Genomic DNA, 22,649 nt, shown 5'->3' on the forward strand with positions numbered 1-22,649 from the left:
GGAACTGGAAAGGCTCTAGGAGCCGGTGTAGGCTGTCTGCTTGCAACTCTAGGCAAAGGAACTGGAGGGGTTAATACTTGGAACAGTGACTCAGGCTTAGGAGTTGACCTCTGGCTTTGCGACTGGTTTATCAGCATCTCCTGCATACTTTTCTGGATCTCTATAAGTTGGCTGATCTCTTCCCTCATGGATAGCTGAGTAGCACGGAGATGTCTATTCTCTTGTTCCAGATCATGCACTGTGCTTTGGATATCAAGAGGTAAAGAACGTCCATACCGGTGAGGGCTGCGTTCATCTCTCTCACTCCAACGATCCGTGGTAAGGTACCAGGGCTCTGAAGCCAAGCGTGGTGTTTCTAACGAATCAGGTAATCTAACAGCCCCTTCTCTTTGATCATGATAAGAAATAGATGCCTGTGGATGGGCCATAGGAATATCTCTGTCTTCATCATCCTGTTGAAAGTCATCTGACCCATGTGGTCGCGGTGTTGACTGAGGCAGAAGGACATTAGCTCTAGGCAGTCCAGCATACTGTAATTCGAAATCTTGTAAGTAGGCTGGTTGACGAACTATACGTCTAGGGCGTGCTCCTTCAACTTGATACTCTGCATTCTGGTCCTCTGACATTATTAGTCCAGTGTAGACACAATATCCGGCTCGAAGGACCAAATTGTTTTGGAGATTTATGCAAGGACTGTATTTGTGCTGGAAAAGGTGGATTTGTATCCGCACTGGTGTGTCGGCAAGAACACATACGACTCAGAGTTTGAAGCAGAGCTTGTAGTTTACTCTTGATTCAAGTTGAATAGTAACAGTGAGTGGTAACAGTAAGTGGTATTCTTGTCATTAACTTGCTCACATAAGACCACTACTGAAGGAAAGATGAGATATTAGTCTTCTGCATCGGAGCATTCATATTTCGTTCGTCTCTTACTGACTAAGCACTGACTCACGTCATTCATTAAACGACTCTCTGATTGGCTGAAACCTTCTTAACACCTTTCTTTAGTTTGTACCTTCTACGGCAAACAGAATAAAAGGCTAGACATTAACTTGCAACACTATGACAGTTTCATTTTTTTTTTTCATTGTGAAACTTCACTTTTAACAACAAAACATTCCAACATTTGTTTGTGAACTCAGTGCATTGAGCGGTAGCTGAAAACAACTTCACTGGAACAAATTAAAAATAAGTGCAGATCTCTTTTTTTTTTTTTTATAAACATAAAGCTATTTGCTAAGCACTACAACCAGAAATATTGAATCCCATGGAGTCTACTGCAGAATTCTTTTTTTTTTTTAAATGTCTTTGGTTTGCAGCCCATAGCAACAAAATATTCATTGTTCATACTTTGGATTAGGCCTGCAGACGCGACCTGAGCGTGTCACATACAGTGTGTTACCTGTTGTTACCTTCGTTGGAGACTGAACAGCAGGTCTCTGCTGCTCACTGATGGGTCGAGGTGTTACCTGGGTCTCTCGACTTGTGTGTGGTGCGAATGGGAAACTGTCTGGTGCAGCTGGATCAGCATACTGACGATCAAAGTCTGCAGGGTCAACCTGTCGTGGTGGTGGCTCAGCGACGGGGAGGATGTGACGGCGATTTCTCCTGTAGGTCCCTCCGTTGGACTCGATGATGTAGGAGCGTGGTTCCTTGCACACTTCCTTCACGGTGCCCAAGTGGTCGTGTCCCTTGATGGTCTGCATCCTGACGACTTGTCCCTCTGCCAGAGGCTGTAGTGGGCGGCTTGATGCATCGTAGTATCGCTTTTGAATGAGTCTTTTATTTTTGAGTTGGGCAGTGACCCGCTTTGTGTTCTTTGGGGCTGGCTCCAGCAGTCTGGTGCTGACAGGAAGAGTCGAGCGTGTCTGCCGTGACATCAGACGTTCTGCAGGCGAGCCCAATGCTTGGTCACGGGGAATGTTCCTGATGTTCAGCAGATTAAGATACACATCAGTCCCATCTCTGTGAGATCTTTCCATCAGTAGTTTGGCACTGCGAACAGCTCTTTCTGCCAGTCCGTTTGACTGTGGATACGCCGGGCTGCTGGTGACGTGAATAAAGTCCCACTGTTCGGCGAAATCCTTGAAGCGCTGGCTTGTGTATTGCCTCGCATTATCACTGATGAGGGTGTGGGGCGTTCCGTGGACAGAAAAGTGCCTTTTCAGCTTAGTGATTACAGCTGCTGAAGTTGTGTCACGGAGAAGGTCGATCTCATACCACCCCGAGTACGAGTCTACCAGCACCTGGTACTGTTGTCCGTGCCACTCAAACATATCAGTAGCCACTGTAGACCATGGCAGGGCTGGAACTGGATGTGGCTGTAGAGGTTCCTTCTGCTGGTGTGGTCTGGTGCTGTTGCAGACGGAGCATGATAACAGTTCTTCTGCAATGTCTTTGTTCATTGACGGCCAAAAGACAGTGCTCCTGGCCCTGCGTTTGGTTGACTCTAACCCTGGGTGACCTCTATGTACAATATTGATGTATTCCCGATGCAGTGTGTGGGGAATTACTGTTTTGTGGCCCTTAATAACTATTCCATCTTCCACTACCAGCTCGTCTCTGTAAGGGAAGAATAAACGGATGGATGGGTGGACGCTGCGTTCTTTGTCAGGCCATCCGCGTTGAATGATTGCGCTGAGAGTCTGTAGCACCTGATCCTGTGCTGTGTGGGTCCTGAGCTCCTCTAGTCTGTTAGTAGAGATGTAGCTGATGGACATCACCTCAAATGTGTTGTTGGTAGCTGGGCATTGTGAGACAGTTTTGTTTGGAGCTCGTGATAGGGTGTCGGCTAGGTACATATGCTTACCCTTCTTGTAGACCAGTGTGATGTCATAGGCCTGTAACTGTAGTAACATCCTTTGCAGTCGGGCAGGAGCAGTGTGGATGGGCTTCTTTAGGATTGTGACGAGGGGTTGGTGGTCAGTTTCAACGACCGTGGGCTTCCCATACACGTAATCCTTGAATTTGGTGCATGCAAACACCACTGCCAACAGCTCCTTCTCAATTTGAGCATATCGTGTTTCTGTGTCAGTGAGCGTACGAGACGCGTAGGCGACTGGTCTCTCCTCCTGTAGACATGCAGCACCAAGTCCGTAACATGACGCATCACAGGTCAGTGTAACTGGTTTTCTCACATCATAGTAGGATAATACTGGTGCACTGGATAAGCATGACTTGAGACGGTCGAACGCCTGCTGATGCTGTGGAAACCAGCACCACGCAGTGTCTTTGTGTGTGAGCTGTCTCAGAGGCGCTGCAATCTCGCTGAGGTTTGGGATAAACTTCCCAAGATAGTTCACCATGCCAAGGAATCGCTGCATGGCTGGAACGTCCTGAGGGACTGGCATATCTGTGATCGCCGCAGTCTTGGCAGGGTCAGCTTTGAGGCCCTCCTTTGTAAATATGTGACCCACATAACAGACCTGGTCCAGGCGGAACTTGCATTTGAGACGGTTCAGCCTGAGGTTTATCTCTCGGGCCCGGTCGAGCACCTGTTTTAGGTTGGCGTCGTGTTCTGTTGCATCACAACCTCCTATGATGATGCCGTCCACTATAATAGCACACGGATATCCAGCAAACAGCTGCTCCATTGAGCGCTGGAAAACTTCGCTTGCTGAGCTTATGCCAAATGGCATGCGGAGGAATCTGTAGCGCCCGAAAGGTGTGCTGAATGTGGTCAGCATTGATGACTTGTGATCGAGACGTATTTGCCAGAATGAGCTCTTTGCGTCTAACACAGAGAACACTGTTGCACCTGACATTTGGGTGGCAACCTCCTCAACGCTGCGCATTGGATAATGGGGTCTCTTCAGGGCAGTGTTGAGGTCTTTTGGATTAATACAGAGTCTGATTTCCTGTTTGTCCTTTTTATGTGTAGCTACCATGGACGAAACCCAGTCGGTAGGTTCAGGAACTGTGGTTATGACACCTTTATTCTGCATGCTGTCAAGCTCAGCCTTGACTCGTGTCTGCATTGCCACTGGGATGCGGTGTGCTGGACGAACCACTGGTTGTACAGTTGGATCCAGTGTCATAGAGTATGTGATAGGGAGTTTTCCGAGCTCGTCACTGAACACATCTTTGTATTGTGCGAAAATCTGTTTGGTGAAATCGGCATCGCTCTCTGTGCTGACCTGATGAACGTGGGGGCTCATTGTGACAATTCCCAAGCGCACACATGCACGAAATCCCAGAAGTGGCACTACATCTCGGTCCACTAGGAAAAAAGGTAGTGTGTGTTGCTGTCCATCTAAACAACAAGGCAGTGTGACTATTCCTGTAGTCTCTATTTTGCTGCCTCCATAAGCCACTAAGTTGGTGTCTTTGGTGCATTTCACTGGTCGCTCGCCGCCAGCAAGCAGTTGGAAGGCGTCTTTTGACATTACGTTACACCTAGCACCTGTATCAACTTTCATCTCAAAGGGCTTGTTAAGTATGTGCAGTGTAACAAATCCTTCATCCTTTCCTTCTGTCTGAGGAGTGATGGTGTTTACACACTTGTCGTCGAGTTTGACACCGTCTACATAAAAAGTGTCATCATCACTGGCACTTTTGTCTGGCTTTTCCAGCTCTAACTGGTAAACAGGTTTTCTGTAGCCTTTGTGCTTTGCATAGCTTTTCTTTTCATAGCCTTGGCGGTGTGGCATGGACTTGCAGCATTTTTTGTAATGATTTAATTTTTTACAATTATGGCATTGCTGGCCAAAAGCAGGACACTTGTCTCTCTGCGCAGCATGGCTGCTTCCACAATTACTGCAGTTTGTAATGAATTTTGTCTCGTATTTGCCTGCTTGAGGTTTAAACCTTGATCTCTGTTGCCAACCACTGGAATTTGGCTGAATTGCGTCAACAGTGGTGGCTGTTTGGGGCATGGCTAGCGTCCTATTATTTTCCTCAGTCATCTCATATATGCGGCAGATTGTAATGGCTTTAGTTAGAGTTAATTCGCTATCACGTAGCAAAGCCTTTCTTATACTGTCATTTCTGATGCCACATACTATTCTGTCACATATCAGTTCATCTGTCAGGTTTCCAAAGTGACAACTGTTAGCTTTGATCCTCAAGTCACTGATGTAACGATAGTCGATAGTTTCGCCTTGCTTTTGATAGTCTCACCTTGCATTTGATTTCGTGAATGAAACTTGTGCCTCTCCATAGTTTTGTTATGTTGGGGGTTGCATACCTCCCGAAATTTTCGTTTCAGGCACTCTGGGTCTTCTCTAGACTCAGCTGGAACGACAACGGCTCCACCTTCACCTGGCGCCCTCACTTCCGCTGCGTAAACAAATGAACGCTCCCGTTCGATGGCCTCTGCTCCTGCGAGATTGAGGAGGATATATGCCTTTGTTTTGTCAGGCTTGTCAGAGTGCGCCGCTGCTATGAAGATATCATATTCCTGTTCAAAAATCCGCCAATTCTCGGCGAGGTTCCCGTCAAAAACGAGGGGGTCTGGTCTGCGAAATCCATCCGCCATCACGTCTTTAATCGTAACTTTAACTTGACGTTATTTCTCTCCACTCGTGCCAAAAAAAAAAAACACGTGAAACTCACAGGCGATAGATCCGTTTCATCTTCTGACACCATGTAGAAATGAGCGAGGAGTCCATGGTTTGAATCCAAGCAGGATGCGTTTATTAGATAAACCTCTGATGAATATAATGAACTTATACAACCTCAGACAACAAGCTAAACTAGCAACCTCGCGGGAGATGCACACACCGGACAGGCTATATACTAATGCGCAAGCGCGCTTCCTCCGGTACGGTGTCTTGTAGTGTTCATACAGTACGCATACATGATCATTCACCAGAATGATCTACATTAACCAAGCATGAAAAGTCATTAGCTCACATCCAGTGTCAAATTACGCTGAAAACCTTTGGAAAATCTCGGATCGACCTTGCACTTCACGACCAAAGGAAGCTGAATATAACCTACCACAATGAAAAGGTAAAGGAAAACCGAGAGGTTTTAAAGGATCTGATAAATATGCGACCTGCTTCCTTGCAAAGCAAGAGCTTGCTTTTCGTGGCAATTATGAAAGCGCTAGCTCTAGCAATACTGGCAATTACATCGAGTTGCTGGATGTGCTAGCTGAGAAAGATGAGAGGTTGGCTAGACATCTACAGTAGGTACATCTACTATATTTTCTGGAACATCTAACAGAATACCAAATTATCTTCAATGACACCGATGCTATCTTTAGCATCCTTCAGTCCAAAACCATGGATATCGGATTCTGTTGTAATCGCATCAAAGACACAATGAAAGTGTTAGACAGCAAGCAACAGGATTTTGACCGTTTTCATGCACACTTTGAGGAAAGATGTGATGAGATGGGCCTCGTTCACCGCGAGACACGAGATGGGCTGTCAAACAAAACAGAACGAGCTCGCATCTACTACTGCATTCTGGACAATGTTAATGTTCAGATGAAGACCAGGTTTGTGGAAAAAGTTTCCGATCTTGATTTCATTGGACTGGTAGATTGTAAAAAGTTTGAACAGATCTTGCGCCAGTTTGATGACAGCAAACTGGAGAAGCTGTCAATGTATGCAAGGTACTTTGACTTCGTCAGGCTGAAAAGTGATCTTGTGGGGTTGTACGTATACATATCTGTATCTCCTCACACAGCGGGTGACCCATTCTCCTCAGCGAGCGACTCACTTTCCTCAGCGAGCGACTCACTCTTCTCACACAACGGCGACTCACTTTCCTCAGCGAGCGACTCACTCTCTTCACACAACGGCGACTCACTTTCCTCAGTGAGCAACTCACTTTCCTCAGCGAGCGACTCACACTCCTCACACAGCGGGCGACTCACTTTCCTCAGCGAGCGACTCACTCTCTTCACACAACGGCGACTCACTTTCCTCAGCGAGCGACTCACTCTCTTCACACAACGGCGACTCACTTTCCTCAGTGAGCAACTCACTTTCCTCAGCGAGCGACTCACTCTCCTCACACAGCGGGCGACTCACTTTCCTCAGCGAGCGACTCACTCTCTTCACACAACGGTGACTCACTTTCCTCAGTGAGCAACTCACTTTCCTCAGCGAGCGACTCACTCTCCTCACACAACGGGCGACTCACTTTCCTTAGCGAGCGACTCACTCTCCTCACACAGCGGGCGACTCACTTTCCTCAGCGAGCGACTCACTCTCCTCACACAACGGGCGACTCACTTTCCTCAGTGAGCGACTCACTTTCCTCAGCGAGCGACTCACTCTCCTCACACAGCGGGCGACTCACTTTCCTCAGCGAGCGACTCACTCTCCTCACACAACGGGCGACTCACTTTCCTCACACAACGGGCGACTCACTTTCCTCAGCGAGCGACTCACTTTCCTCAGCGAGCGACTCACTCTCCTCACACAACGGGCGACTCACTTTCCTCAGCGAGCGACTCACTCTCCTCACACAGCGGGCGACTCACTTTCCTCAGCGAGCGACTCACTCTCCTCACACAGCGGGCGACTCACTTTCCTCAGCGAGCGACTCACTCTCCTCACACAGCGGGCGACTCACTTTCCTCAGCGAGCGACTCACTCTCCTCACACAACGGGCGACTCACTTTCCTCAGCGAGCGACTCACTTTCCTCAGCGAGCGACTCACTCTCCTCACACAACGAGCGACTCACTTTCCTCACACAACGAGCGACTCCTTTTCCTCACACAACGAGCGACTCACTTTTCTCACACAACGAGCGACTCACTTTCCTCACACAACGAGCGACTTACTTTCCTCAAACAACGGGCGACTCACTTTCCTCACACAGCGGGCGACTCACTTTCCTCAGCGAGCGACTCACTCTCCTCACACAACGGGCACCTCACTTTCCTCAGCGAGCGACTCACTCTCCTCACACAACGGGCGACTCACTTTCCTCAGCGAGCGACTCACTTTCCTCAGCGAGCGACTCACTCTCCTCACACAATGGGCGACTCACTATTCCTCACACCGGCGACTCACTTTCCTCAGCGAGCGACTCACTCTCCTCACACAACGGGCACCTCACTTTCCTCAGCGAGCGACTCACTCTCCTCACACAACGGGTGACTCACTTTCCTCAGCGAGCGACTCACTTTCCTCAGCGAGCGACTCACTCTCCTCACACAATGGGCGACTCACTCTCTTCACACAGCGGGCGACTCACTTTCCTCACACAGCGGGCGACTCACTTTCCTCAGCGAGCGACTCACTCTCCTCACACAACGGGCGACTCACTTTCCTCAGCGAGCGACTCACTTTCCTCAGCGAGCGACTCACTCTCCTCACACAATGGGCGACTCACTTTCCTCAGCGAGCGACTCACTCTCCTCACACAGCGGGCGACTCACTTTCCTCAGCGAGCGACTCACTCTCCTCACACAGCGGGCGACTCACTTTCCTCAGCGAGCGACTCACTCTCCTCACACAGCGGGCGACTCACTTTCCTCAGCGAGCGACTCACTCTCCTCACACAACGGGCGACTCACTTTCCTCAGCGAGCGACTCACTTTCCTCAGCGAGCGACTCACTCTCCTCACACAACGAGCGACTCACTTTCCTCACACAACGAGCTACTCCTTTTCCTCACACAACGAGTGACTCACTTTTCTCACACAACGAGCGACTCACTTTCCTCACACAATGAGCGACTTACTTTCCTCACACAACGGGCGACTCACTTTCCTCACACAGCGGGCGACTCACTTTCCTCAGCGAGCGACTCACTCTCCTCACACAACGGGCACCTCACTTTCCTCAGCGAGCGACTCACTCTCCTCACACAACGGGCGACTCACTTTCCTCAGCGAGCGACTCACTTTCCTCAGCGAGCGACTCACTCTCCTCACACAATGGGTGACTCACTATTCCTCACACAACGGCGACTCACTTTCCTCAGCGAGCGACTCACTCTCCTCACACAACGGGCACCTCACTTTCCTCAGCGAGCGACTCACTCTCCTCACACAACGGGTGACTCACTTTCCTCAGCGAGCGACTCACTTTCCTCAGCGAGCGACTCACTCTCCTCACACAACGGGCGACTCACTCTCCTCACACAACGGCGACTCACTTTCCTCAGCGAGCGACTCACTCTCCTCACACAACGGGCGATCACTTTCCTCACACAACGGGCGACTCACTTTCCTCAGCGAGCGACTCACTCTCCTCACACAGCGGGCGACTCACTTTCCTCAGCGAGCGACTCACTCTCCTCACACAACGGGCGACTCACTTTCCTCAGTGAGCGATTCACTTTCCTCAGCGAGCGACTCACTCTCCTCACACAGCGGGCGACTCACTTTCCTCAGCGAGCGACTCACTTTCCTCAGCGAGCGACTCACTTTCCTCACACAGCGGGCGACTCACTTTCCTCAGCGAGCGACTCACTCTCCTCACACAATGGGCGACTCACTTTCCTCAGCGAGCAACTCACTTTCCTCAGCGAGCGACTCACTCTCCTCACACAGCGGGCGACTCACTTTCCTCAGCGAGCGACTCACTCTCCTCACACAATGGGCGACTCACTTTCCTCAGCGAGCAACTCACTTTCCTCAGCGAGCGACTCACTCTCCTCACACAACGGGCGACTCACTTTCCTCAGCGAGCGACTCACTCTCCTCACACAACGGGCGACTCTCTTTCCTCAGCGAGCGACTCACTCTCCTCACACAACGGGCGACTCTCTTTCCTCAGCGAGCGACTCACTCTCCTCACACACAACGGGTGACTCACTTTCCTCACACAACGAGCGACTCCCTTTCCTCACACAACGAGCGACTCACTTTTCTCACACAACGAGCGACTCACTTTCCTCACACAACGAGCGACTCACTTTCCTCACACAACGAGCGACTCACTTTCCTCACACAACGGGCGACTCACTTTCCTCAGCGAGCGACTCACTCTCCTCACACAACGGGCGACTCACTTTCCTCAGCGAGCGACTCACTCTCCTCACACAACGGGCGACTCACTTTCCTCAGCGAGCGACTCACTCTCCTCACACAACGGGCGACTCACTTTCCTCATCGAGCGACTCACTCTCCTCACACAACGGGCGACTCACTTTCCTCACACAACAAGCGACTCACTTTCCTCACACAACGGGCGACTCACTTTCCTCAGTGAGCAACTCAGTTTCCTCAGCGAGGGACTCACTCTCCAAAAGGTCCAAAAATATGACTAATGACTTGTCGTATGAAGTTATTTCAAGTGGAGAGAAAATAGTTGATTGAACATACATTTTCACGTAGCTTTTCGAAAAACCGGGACATTTAGTTCCCGGGAGAGTGGATCAATTTCCCGGGACAGGTTATTAAAAAGAAGGACAATCCCGGTAAAACCGGGCCACGTGGCAACCTTACAGGTTTTAAAGTACTAAAACTGAAAAAAATCAGTCCTCCTTTTTGCTCTTTCAATTGCATAACTTTTGTCTACATTTAATCTCCATTTTCACAAAACGACACACATCTAACAAATGTGCTAGGTTGGTGCTCTGCATTTTTGTGTAAACTGAGGATTATGGTACAACTACAATCATATAATGAATAAGAAGAGGCTCAGGCTAGAGTGGGTTTATTAATTATTATTTTATTTAGGCCCAATCCCCCTTTCTGTTTGTAACCAGCCTCTGTGTTAGTGGAGCCAGGGTAGCTCCTGTACAAGAGACCTCACTGGAAAGCGAGTTTCCCTTTCTTTTCTTTTCTTTTTCTCTTGTTTAACGAAGAAGTTTGCAGTGCCGTGTAGTGTGAACCTTAATGCCTTTTAACCATATTTATTAGAGTGCTGTGAGTGTGCAGTGTGTAGACATTGAACTCTAGTGTGTATTACTTCAAATGAGGTCTGTGTCTTTGTTCACCGGTGGTAGTGCGAAGGGGTGGCGTAGTCAGTTGTACAATTAGGGGTGCCACATGGGTTTGGGAGTTTTTTGTATCTCCTAATTCGGGGAACAGATGTTATCATAAATCTCTATATGATGATATCTAGCTGAAAGAGTCTCTATGTGATGGGATTTATCTGACTTCTGTGACGTGAGACAGCTAGCAGACGGTCGGTTGCGATGTCACTTCCTGGGGCAACACATTTATTTCTGTTCAAAAGACATGAAAAACACAAGTCAAACAAGGAGCGCTTTTCATTGCATGTACACCGCACTTCATCATTTACTGAATGCTACTTCTATTCTGTCAGTGAGCTACTGATGCGTAGTGTAACGCTTGGGGGGCCCCCTGCTGACGAACCTGAGTTTAACCAGAATGATTTTACTCAAAACACAGTGCAATCCAGTAATACAGATACATGTCACAATAATGTCTTTACCTAGTTCAAAATTTAAAGGGGGGTGCAATTTTTATCCGTTTTGAAATACTCAGTGCTACACCTGCAAGTGTCTGCTCTACAGCAGGGAGGATGTGACGTCTCTCCGCATCCACTTATTTAGGTGCTTCAAATCCACACACAGCCGTATCTTTCCTTGAGCCATGGGCACTACCATCATCCCTGCACACCATGGAGTGGGCTGAGTCACTTTAGAAATCACTCCCATATCCTCCATGCGTTTTAACTCTGCTTGCACCTTATGATCTCTCATTGGCAGGGGCACACGGCGTGGAGAAGATAGAGCATATGGGACAGCAGCCGGCTCCAACTCAATTTTGTATGGCTCTTTTAATTTGCCTAAGCCAGAGAATACTGAGGTATTCTGCTATAATGTCCTCCTGTTGCTCTTGTAGTGTTGAGACGCTGTATTAGAGTGAGGGCTTCAATTGCAGGGAGCCCTAATAAGGGTTTGGACGGTCCAGCAACTACATAAATGTTAACAACTGAAACCCTATTAAGCTGTTATCATTTTGTCTAAATATATTCTATATATATATTTACATACTTCCAGCATTTGAAATCACATACACATGTCAGAAAAAAATGAACTCCATGAGTTTCCATGCATGAATGAATATAAAATATGACCATAAACTCCAGACATGATGTGGATGATCATTTATTCATTTCTCTTTGAATAAATAGTTAGAACATTTATTAAAACGTCTTAAGACTTGCCTATTTTAAAGCACATTTTAACATACATTTTTTAATCCCCTTTCAGTCATACAACATATTAGATAGAGCATTCAATCATCAATTTAATTACCGACACAAAGAGTAAAGCTGTTCATTCTTCATTAAATTATCAACAATATTGTAAAGAATTTCAAAGCACAAAAAGTAGCACTCAAACTAAAATAATTCATAAGGTCTGAATGCCCAAAACAACAAATGCCCCGTATCCATGTGAAACGACAACCAATAAACGTAAAATTACAAATAATACTCAAGAAATCAGCAATCAGAACTTACATGTACATATTCAACATGATCTGCGTTAGAGAATCAAGGCTTTCTGTAATATCACACTGTGAAAAATCACTTGAGCCGAGAAATTCACCTCCATAAGTGAGCAAGAGACACTATTCTACTGATTATGAAACATGTACAACGCTTAATTCAACCACTAAAGCAAATACTCCGACAGAACTGGCACTGCCATATCGACAAAGACAACGTGAGGATGCATTTCTGAGACCAATGGCACAAAAATGGTTTAACCGAGCAAAGGCGATGTGTTTTCAATCTAAACTGACAGCTGATTAGGCCTGAAATAAAGTGCACCCACAAAATCCTGATATTCTACAGCACATTAACACACTTTAAACATTTATCATGCATGACAATGCCAGTGACAACACTGAGGTGAACATTAGAAAGAGAACAGCTCTACGGGTCTCGCATGCCACACACAAGTACAAACAAGGGTGTACGGTAAAGATTTCCTCATGGCGAAGTAAAGGGATAGAGAAATGCCTTCCATGAGAGAATTATCCATGTTAGTGTTGTATATACTTCTATTTTCTCAAACGCAAGGCATTGCAATTGCAATGCAAGTTCCCTCTGAATTTTCCAAGAAACGGCTGATATTTGAGCTAGTGTCACTACAGAAATGTTCAAACAGATTGTCACACACACACACACACAATATACGGTAAGAAATTAAACTAGATATGCCACAGTATTTGTCCTGGACACATCACTTCAGGTCACCGGCATCACCCTGGATGGTCTTCTTGATACGCAGCAACATGGTGGTCTGCCACTGGTCGAGACGGGAGATCGAATCAAACTCCTTCACCTGGAGGATCAGCACATGATTTAGAGATCAAAATGAGCGAAAACTCCTGAGAAAAACATATGAGCTGCATCTGATTTTTCTACACATTTGTACAGTGATTCTGTGATGTACGTTCCACAGCATGAACAGATAAAATGCAATGCATGTCTGACAAATGCATGAATATAAATGACGTAGGGGCTAGTTGTCACACCTTTTCTCAATTATTTCTTAAAGGGGTCATATAATGCCATTTTTGTACAAGCTAATATGATTATTTAGGGTCTAAATTAAAAGTTTGTATTAGGGCTGCCAACTCTCACGCATTCACCGTGAGACTCACGCAATTGAGCCAATTCTCACGCTCTCACGCCACACCCCCGATTTCTCACGCTGAAGTGTCAACCCGGTCGGTCAAATGCCTGAAAGATAAGTTTATCTATAGATCTACCAGTTGAGCCATTCGTGATCGACTAGTTTTACCGCAAATTAGTTAAAATATCCTGTAATCTATAGCGAGCGAGCGTGCATGCGAGACAGATGTGTTGAGCTCCTAACGGCGCGCTCCTAATCGCGCACGCGCACACGACGGCAGAGAGGTAAACGAGCTTGCGTGTCTTTCGCAACACAACCCAGTGGACAGTTACACTGTATTGAGACAGTTGAGAAATAATAATATTTTTACAGTTTTCAACAATAATTGTCATTGTTGAACCCTTGCTCTTATTATATTTCTGATTTCTCAGTTTTGTCATTATTTTAGCAAATCATTTATTTTATATGTTTTGAGACAGTTTGTTTTTAGAAGTTTTAAAGAGTTTGTAAAAGAGTAAAGTAAAAGTTAAAACTTTTTTATTTAAGTAGGCATCTATTTTTTATTAAGTAGGCCTATTTATTTTGTATTAATACATAACCTTACTGTATTCATTCATAATGTATCATTATTGTGTGACATTTGTGTCAATAATCGTCAAGCACAGGGGACTTCGCGTAGTGGGAGGGGAACCCCAACGACCGGCTCTGGAGACCAGACAGACAGTGTGAGTTTTTTGTGACAATTGTGAGGGAAATACACAATTTATTCCCATAAACTGTGTAGTCAGCCGTTCTCCCTCCCATCTGCACCGTGTGAATTGTGAACGCAGGCAGGTCAGTGAGTTACAGGGCGCTCCTTGTCTCCATCCAGTTTAGGCTGGTAATAGGCCTGTTATATAGTTTATATAGAATTAAGTTAGCAATAGCAGAGTTGTTTGTTTTGCAGCACTGAGCAGTTATTTTACATAACTTTATCATAAAAACAGTACAAAAGCATTTCCAGATGACAAATATGGACATGCCTAGTAGTTAATGTTAATTATTGTTTTCTAAGAACAGAATGTCAATTAAAATGTTAAATGTAAAATTAAATGTAATGTAAATCTCCCAAGAAATTCTGTACAGATACCAAATACTTTGACAATCAATATATACTTATTACACTTCTGCTAATGCAAGGATTTTGTGTTTGTATTTTTCCCCACACCAAGCCACGCCCCTCAATAAGCCCCTCCCCCATAACCCAAGCCCCGCCCCCCCCCCCAAAATCTCACTCTAAGCTGAACTCAAAAGTTGGCAGCCCTTGTAAGAAAACACTTATTTTACCTGGTCAAAAACAGCTCTGTTTTCAGCACGCCGTTTCAGTGCATATGCCTTTAAATGATAATGAGCTGTGCTCACCCCGCCTCTCTGTTCTGTGCATACACCGTTTGTAACACAATAACACAAGAACCATAACGCGTTGTTCAGTATAAACGTGGAATTATGAATTATATTGAGAACGTCATACATAGAAAACATGCCGTAATGTACCCTGACTGAGTGTAAACCTTAGACGCATTCATTGTGAAGCGTGCAGCTAGCGATTTGCAAAGATTAATATATTATAAAGTTTAATAAAACGTTTCACTCACTTCCGTTCTTCTGGAGGTTCAGCAGGAACACGAATATCTGGTACCGATCCTTTTTAGCAAAGCTTCTTAGCAAATCCAGCTTTATACTGACCCTCGTTTATAAAGTAGTCTGGTGTGAGAAATGATTCGCGCAAACATGAGAGCATTGACGTTGCTCGTGTGGAATATTCCCTTCGAAAACAAAACTCAGCCACTGCGTCTTCAGCGGTTCGGATTCAGGAACATTAAAATGACTGTGTTCGTTATTACACCCAAGAACAGAACAACACAATCGCTTAGACGCCATTCTGCTCATAGACAGTGCTCCAGCATATCAACAATGACCGCGCCGGTCCGGTCCGCGCCGCGCAGACTATGATTGACAGCTCTCATGTGCGAGGGCGGGTCTGTGTTGAAACGCTCCCGTCAATCAACAATCGTGGGAGGGGCGTCCGTTTTATTGACGTCACAAAAACGAACGGCTCGATTTGAGGCAGGGGAAAACATATAAGGAGATTAAAACAAAACCACTGGATGGATTTTTATCATTATATGATGTTTGTGTACAGACACTGCCAACACACATTTCAGTACAATCAACTTGTAAAAGTGCATGTACCATTATATGACCCCTTTAAGAAAGTCAATTTATGTACAGACATGAACCTTCAAAAAGGTCTTTTCAGCAAAATTAAATCTATTGTGCAAGACAAAATAATGAACACAATAACAACCGTGTAAAATTTAACAAAAATATCAGAATCATTAAAAAAAAAATTAAGAAAGTTGAAATAAAAGTACTAAACAAAACAAGCATTTGTTTAACTAGACTTTTGACTTAAAACCTCTGAGTCCACATGTGACAACTAGCCCCGGTGTCTCTAATATACTCTTAAAAACAAAGGTTCCAAAAGTGTGTTTTCGCAGTGATGCCATAGAAGAACCATTTTTGGTTCCCCAAAGAACCTTTCAGTGATCAGGTCTTAAAAGAACCATTTTTTTTTTTGGACTCTTTTTCTGTGAAGAATATTTGAATAATCTGAAAAAACTATAAAGAACCTTTTGTCCAATGGAAAGTTTCTAGAGGTTAAAGGTTGTTCATGGAACCATCAATGCCAATAAAGAACCTTTTCTATACGAAAGTGTACAGTATGATCATCCAAAGCCACTGCACATTTTAGAGGTTATAAACTTACGGCTTCAGTGAACGCCTCGCTGTTCTGCTCCTCATGGGCCTCCAATAGTTTCTGTACAAGAAGACAAAACCATCAGTGCAAATACTGCAAAATATGACTGACCGATTGCCTTTCACTGATTATTCACTTATAGCCCACATTTAGCCTTTTACTTCTGCTGATTGTATTTAGGCTTCAAAATTCATAAAAGTTCTGTTCATTTATGATTATCATGATAAACAAAACATGTAATAATCATAAACTTTTGCTCATAGAGCTTATTCTCTGCAATAATCCAAAAGCCAATGAAAAAGATTGTGTTGGGTTTTTGTCGAGGGGATGCTAACTTCTACCAAAATGCATCATCACTGCAGTGCAATACTGCTAAATAAATGAAACAATTGTACTTACTTTCAACAGCTTACATTCTCTTGAATCAGAGAATGCAGGAAACATCCCTTCATACTTTTCAATCGCAAGCTGAAAGAAAACAAACAGAACATTTGCATCAGATGAGCTGTTACATGTCAGGAGCAAGAACAGCTGAATGGGAACAGCATATTTATACAATGGCATTGGTGGTTGAACATGTTTGCCGCATGAGTGCCACTAGGTGTCAGTGTAAGACAACTGCAATATCAACCGGCTTAAAGGGATAGATGACCCAAAAATGAAAATGTTGTCATCATTTACTCACCCTCGAGTTATCCCAAATCTGTATGAATTTCTTTCTTCTGTTGAACACAAAAGAAGAGCTTTTAAAGAATGTCGGTAACCAGACAGTTGATGCGCCCCATTGACTTCCAAAATATATATATATATACTATGGAAGTCAATGGCCCATAAACTGTTTGGTTACAGACATTTTTTAAAAGCTCTTCTTTTGTGTTCAGCAAAAGAGAGAAATTTATAAATGTTTGAAACAACTTCAGTGTGAGTAAATGATGACAGAATTTTCATTTATGGGTGAACTATCCCCATTATACTGACTTGAGCTAAATAATAACACTATTGCTGAATTAAACTTGTTTCATAATTGATGAACTCTGCAACATTGACAGTTATTGAACTGAACTGAATGACATTGAAGTAAATTGAGCTGAATGACACTACTGTAGAGCTGCTTTACAACTGAAATTGTTTCAGAAATGATTAATTTTACAACATTAAAGGCCCGTTCACAACAAGCAAGATAACTATAAAGATAACTATAACAATAACTATATTAGCATCCACACCAACGCACAATGTTGTTTTGTTTTTTGTAAGCACGCGCTGCAGTTTTGTCGTCTGCCGCTTTAAATACTCAAGATTATGATTGGCTGTCAATGTTTTTGTCGTTTATTATTCTGAATGTGATTCCAATGATATTGTTTCTCTGTGACGTTATAGCTGTGGTGTGAACTCTGCTATTCTTTAATACTTAAAACGATTTTTCGAACTCAATCTTTATAGTTATCGTCTTCGGTCTGAACAGGCCTTAACACAGTTATTTTCCTGTTTTTCAATGTGAAGCTGATTTGAAACTATTTTTTTGAGATACATAAATGTGATTAGTATGAAGGATTGCTACTATAAGAGATTATAGTAATTGAATTAAAGAACTAAATAGCCTACACACACTTTACTTTATACTGCGAGTTAAAAAATGACTAACCTTTGCGTTTAATTCATCCACGATGAAGTGGCACAGAGCGGCTTTCCAGAAGTACTCTTTAGCGTTGTATTTCAAGAGAGGGTTGTCCATTGTGCTGGTTGCAACCTGAATGTAAAGAGACCAGCTTTAACTTTCATTCCCTCTGTGTTCATTTACCGAGGGGAGAAGGATATGATTAGATTTACAATGCAAACATGAAGGTGCTCTAGTGTTCACTGTTCAGCATGCTTACTTTACCTAAACCACCCTTATATTCCATACGAGTCTCCTTCAATAATGTTACATGCTCCATAGATCTATTTTATTAATATTCTTTTTTAGCAGATGCTTTCTTTCTTATAGTACATTTTGCTCCCTCCTGGAGCAACCAGACACAAAGACAAAAATACTGATGTTGCATGAATTGCTATTTCTGTGATTTAAACTTTTAACCTTTTGGTTACTGTAAACCACTTCCCTACCTCTGATATCATCTGTCCTGAACTGAACTGAAGATATTTTACTTCTCATTCACTTTCATTTCCCCAACATATTGTAAAAACTCATTTACTTAACGTGTAATGTAGGTTTATGAGATATTGGCTGCGTCCGAAAGCTTAAAAATGCTGCCTTCGGATGATGCATTACAAGGTAGGAAGTGAGGAAGCTATATAGGCTATGTTTGTTTAAAACAGAGATCACAATTCTCCTTCAATTCTGATCAGATAAATAAGCAAATTTAGTTTTATCTAGATATTCTGACTAAATGTTAATTGCTGCAATCTATTAAAAATATTTAAATTAATTTGAATGAATTATTTAAAAAGAAAAACCGGGTTGGATAAATGATTCAATAACTCACTCATAAAGACTTTACTTGTTTCATTACTGGACGAATCTTCGATGAGTCAAAAATCGCATACTCTCTTGAGAAAGTTCTTATTTTGAATAAATAATTACTTCCCGACCACTAAAAAATACTACTATATGAATACTATACTATAAAATACTATATGGTCTATATAGAATATCTGTATGTAGTATGAATATAATCTGAATGTAATACATTTGCCATGTTGTTATTATCATGTGACCTTCCAGCATCAGTTGTGTCGCTTCACTGTCATTCACAAATCCTCTCCCTCTCCTCATGGGATGCTGTGAATTCTGACATACTTCTTTTGTCACATTCTGTTTTTCGCCTACTATATAGTAGGGAAGCATGCGATTTCAGATGCAGCCAGTGTTTTGGGAAGAATTATTCAATGACTCACTCATAAAGACTTCACATGTTTCATTACTGAATGAATCAGCATTTTTGAACAAATCACTTGAATGAAAGATTCAATGACAAACACATTTTGTAACAGTCATATGTCGCCACATACTTGAGGACCAATGTAATTGATACAATCTTTATCTGAAGTGTCAAGTTTAATCTATTAAAGATTTAATCTATTTTGAACGTTACCGCAGACATCATTCAGGAATAAGATAGTGTGGGTGTCTGAATGGAGATCACAATCTTTTAACCATTAATCGTGCAACTCTATAAAATTATTTGGAAAATAATTAAAATTGTTAAAAAATATAACTATTATGTTACATTATATTATTATGCTACTCAATGTAGTACTGTTCCATTAGAAATATTATTTATTTATTTACTAATAATAATAACAATACTTTTATTTATTTTTGCATATGCATTTTTTTGTGAAAACTAAAATAAATCATATATAACAGGCCTATATAGTATTATTATGTATAATACTATAAATAAATGAGTAATATAATAAAAGAAGGGTTGAGTGTGTCCCACTGACCTGCTCATAGATCTCGATGGCTTTGGGGTATTGCTCGAGCTGAGCGCTGTACGAGCCCACCTTCAGCAGGCACTTATTAGCAGAGCTTAACCAGAAAACATCAAGCAATATAAATGAGCATTTACACAGAGTGAACAGCTCTTTTTACAGCCCACAATAAAAGGAAATGGAGGATAATTATAAATATTGAATGACATTCTAATAGAATTTACACAGAGGAAACCGCCAATGACAAACAATGAAAACACAAACCTGTTTGACTCTTCGCCTTTGTAATAATCCGCGGCCTGCTCATAGTGTGCAATGGTCTAAAACAACATCACACAACATTCAGGCCTGTTACATTGACCTTCAAAAGCATTTTGGGGAAAAAATACACAAGACTGCATCTAATATATGTTTAAAGGCAAACGGCACCTTTTCAATATCCACTAGCTCGGATTCATAGATCTCTGCAATGGTCATGTGATGCTTTGCAGCAATCGTGAACCTTCCCTGTCAATCACACATACAAATTAGAGATTATATAACATCCACATGCTCAGTAAACAGGCACATTCAGGTTAACAAACCACAGAAAATGCATTAATTTTTACGCATTAATATGCGCACAAGTCCCAGTGTCTTACCATGTCTGTATAAATATCGATGGCTGCGTTTAAACAGTTGATAGCCTCTGTGTGATTCATTCAAACAGAAGAGAACAAAATGAGTCAAATGCAATTCTTACAAATTCATCTTCACTCATAATCTCATCCAAGCAATTATTCAATCAAGCAACAGACATGTGCAGATGTGTTACAACTTTTGGAAATTAGATTGTTTATTAAAGGGGACCTATTATGTCCCTTTTTACAAGATGTAATATAAGTTTTGATGATGTAATATAATATTTATTATAGCATGTTGTAAATGGAAGGAGAGGAAGGGAAAACATGCTGTTTTCGTGCATGTATCTTTAAATGCAAATGAGCTGCTGCTCCCCGCCCCCTTTCCAGAAGAGGGCGGAGCCATTACAGCTCAGAAAAATCTGTTTGGTTTTGATTATCATCTCTATCGCGGTCGTGGTCATGCTCACATGACATTGCAGTTCTTCATCATCATGAAAGTTTATTATCTGCATGTGTTTTAAAACCATATCAGTCTAAACTTCTGATATATGGTTTTCTGAGCGCACACATCGAAGCACGCGCACAGATAGCTGGATATCAGACGGCGCGTGATTATTAAACTAAGTTCTCTTTCACATGTTATTGCGCTTAAACTGTCAAATACTCACAGTTATGTCAAACAAGTTCACATAAACACAGTCGATTATGTCTGTGAACGTAAACGGCAAGTAAAGAAATCACATGTGTATATTAGATCTGTGTATTAAAGTGAAAGCAGCGTAATATACAGTACCTACTGCTGTATATGCATTTAATATGAATCAAACAACAACAACAAAAAAACCCATAAAATCAATCACTGCTCTTGACTGAATAGCTTTAGTAGTTTTAATAAGAATACATTTCTTACATGAATGCTAGTGTTAAATGCTCTGGCGATGAGATAAACATGGCGGACTGTGTACAGCTCACTCAGGGCGGGGTCTATGCTAATAGGGCGGAGTCTGTCAGCAGTCGTGGGCCTACACATTTGAATCACTAGAATCTGCAAACGGCTTGTTCTGAGACACTGCTGATTTATGGGGATTAAAAAAGGAGGAGTGGGTGGATTTCTACCATTATATGGTGGTTGTGTAACACACTGCCGACACACATTTATGTTCAAACACCATGTAAAAGTGAATTTTGCAAAATAGGTCCCCTTTAAAACCAGTGTTATTTTAAGCTCTCTCACCTTGAGGATCTGCCTTCTTATAAGCATTTCCAGCATCAACAAAGCTGGTGGCCGAGTCCAGTTTGTTCTGCATCTGCATGTGAAGTCTTGCAGCTTGGCAGAAAGCACTGCCGGCAGCTACAGCAGCGAAACACATACATCTTTAGATCACTGACAATAATGACAGAACTCTTCAGAAGCAGGGTGAATGCTTAAACACACATCAATACTGCAGTAAGATCACTAATCATGAACTGGGTTCGAGCACAAAGATGGCCAGTCAAATGATGCTTTGGAGTGAATATCCAATAATAGGCCTACTCTAACAGCGTGACAAAATATTAAGCATTTAGAAAAATAATTTACCACTTGACATATAAATTATGAAATGACTTGTGCATACCACTCCAGTTTTTGGCCATCTTGAACATGTTGGCAGCTCTGGCATACATTTCACATGCATCCTCAACCTTATGATTTCCCCTGTGAAAATATCAACATTTCTTTCATTTAAAGGCAATTTCAAAATGAATATCTCATCAAATGAGGTAGGCCTATCAAATACAAAGCAGTCTGTATGTCGCAACATAGAAAATATTTGACATTGGAAATGTTGAGAAACGCGTGGAAGGATACAGCTCATTTTATACGTGCTTAGGGTATAAAATGCACAAAAAAAAAAAAAAATTCTATAGACATATGCTATTTGAAAATACTACAGGACATTGGATGTCTTTGAATGTCAGATCGTGACCAGCATAATTTCAGTCTCACCCGAACATCCCTCCGAGAAATGAACCCGATGATTTGACTTTTTTATCCGCCTCTGCCATCAGCTGCATGGCTTCCTTCTCTTTCCCGGAATTATCCATGATTTAATGTGTGGTGTTCACGCAGAGCTGCTGTTGGATCCGTAAAGGCCCGGTGTTTGTTGATATAGAGTGCGGCTTTAATGCAGAATCATGAGAAGGATGCTCGCCTCCTCCTCCTCCTCCTGCTGTCAGGTGATGCTGATGATGCGCGTTCTTGAGCGAGAAACTGCGACAGTATTTGGTTGAAAGACGTAGCCACGCCCTCTTATTATCATACATGAAGACGTAGTC

General features: G+C 43.1%; 1 protein-coding gene across 1 annotated transcript; it reads right to left on the minus strand.

The window, feature by feature from the left end:
* Positions 1–12,899: 12,899 nt before the first annotated feature.
* napba (N-ethylmaleimide-sensitive factor attachment protein, beta a) lies at positions 12,900–22,573 on the minus strand. The gene is made up of 11 exons (XM_056240558.1): positions 22,321–22,573; positions 21,950–22,029; positions 21,568–21,684; positions 20,352–20,398; positions 20,140–20,217; positions 19,975–20,030; positions 19,723–19,807; positions 17,918–18,022; positions 16,672–16,740; positions 16,282–16,332; positions 12,900–13,178 (listed from the first exon to the last, which is right to left on the minus strand). The coding sequence occupies exons 1-11, from the start codon at positions 22,416–22,418 to the stop codon at positions 13,077–13,079; spliced, it is 888 nt and encodes a 295-aa protein (XP_056096533.1). The 5' UTR covers positions 22,419–22,573; the 3' UTR covers positions 12,900–13,076.
* Between the last annotated feature and the right edge of the window lie 76 nt (positions 22,574–22,649).

This window comes from Rhinichthys klamathensis, unplaced genomic scaffold, assembly GCF_029890125.1.
Source record: "Rhinichthys klamathensis goyatoka isolate OS25496 unplaced genomic scaffold, OSU_Roscu_1.1 h1tg000603l_1, whole genome shotgun sequence".
NCBI lineage: Eukaryota > Metazoa > Chordata > Actinopteri > Cypriniformes > Leuciscidae > Rhinichthys > Rhinichthys klamathensis.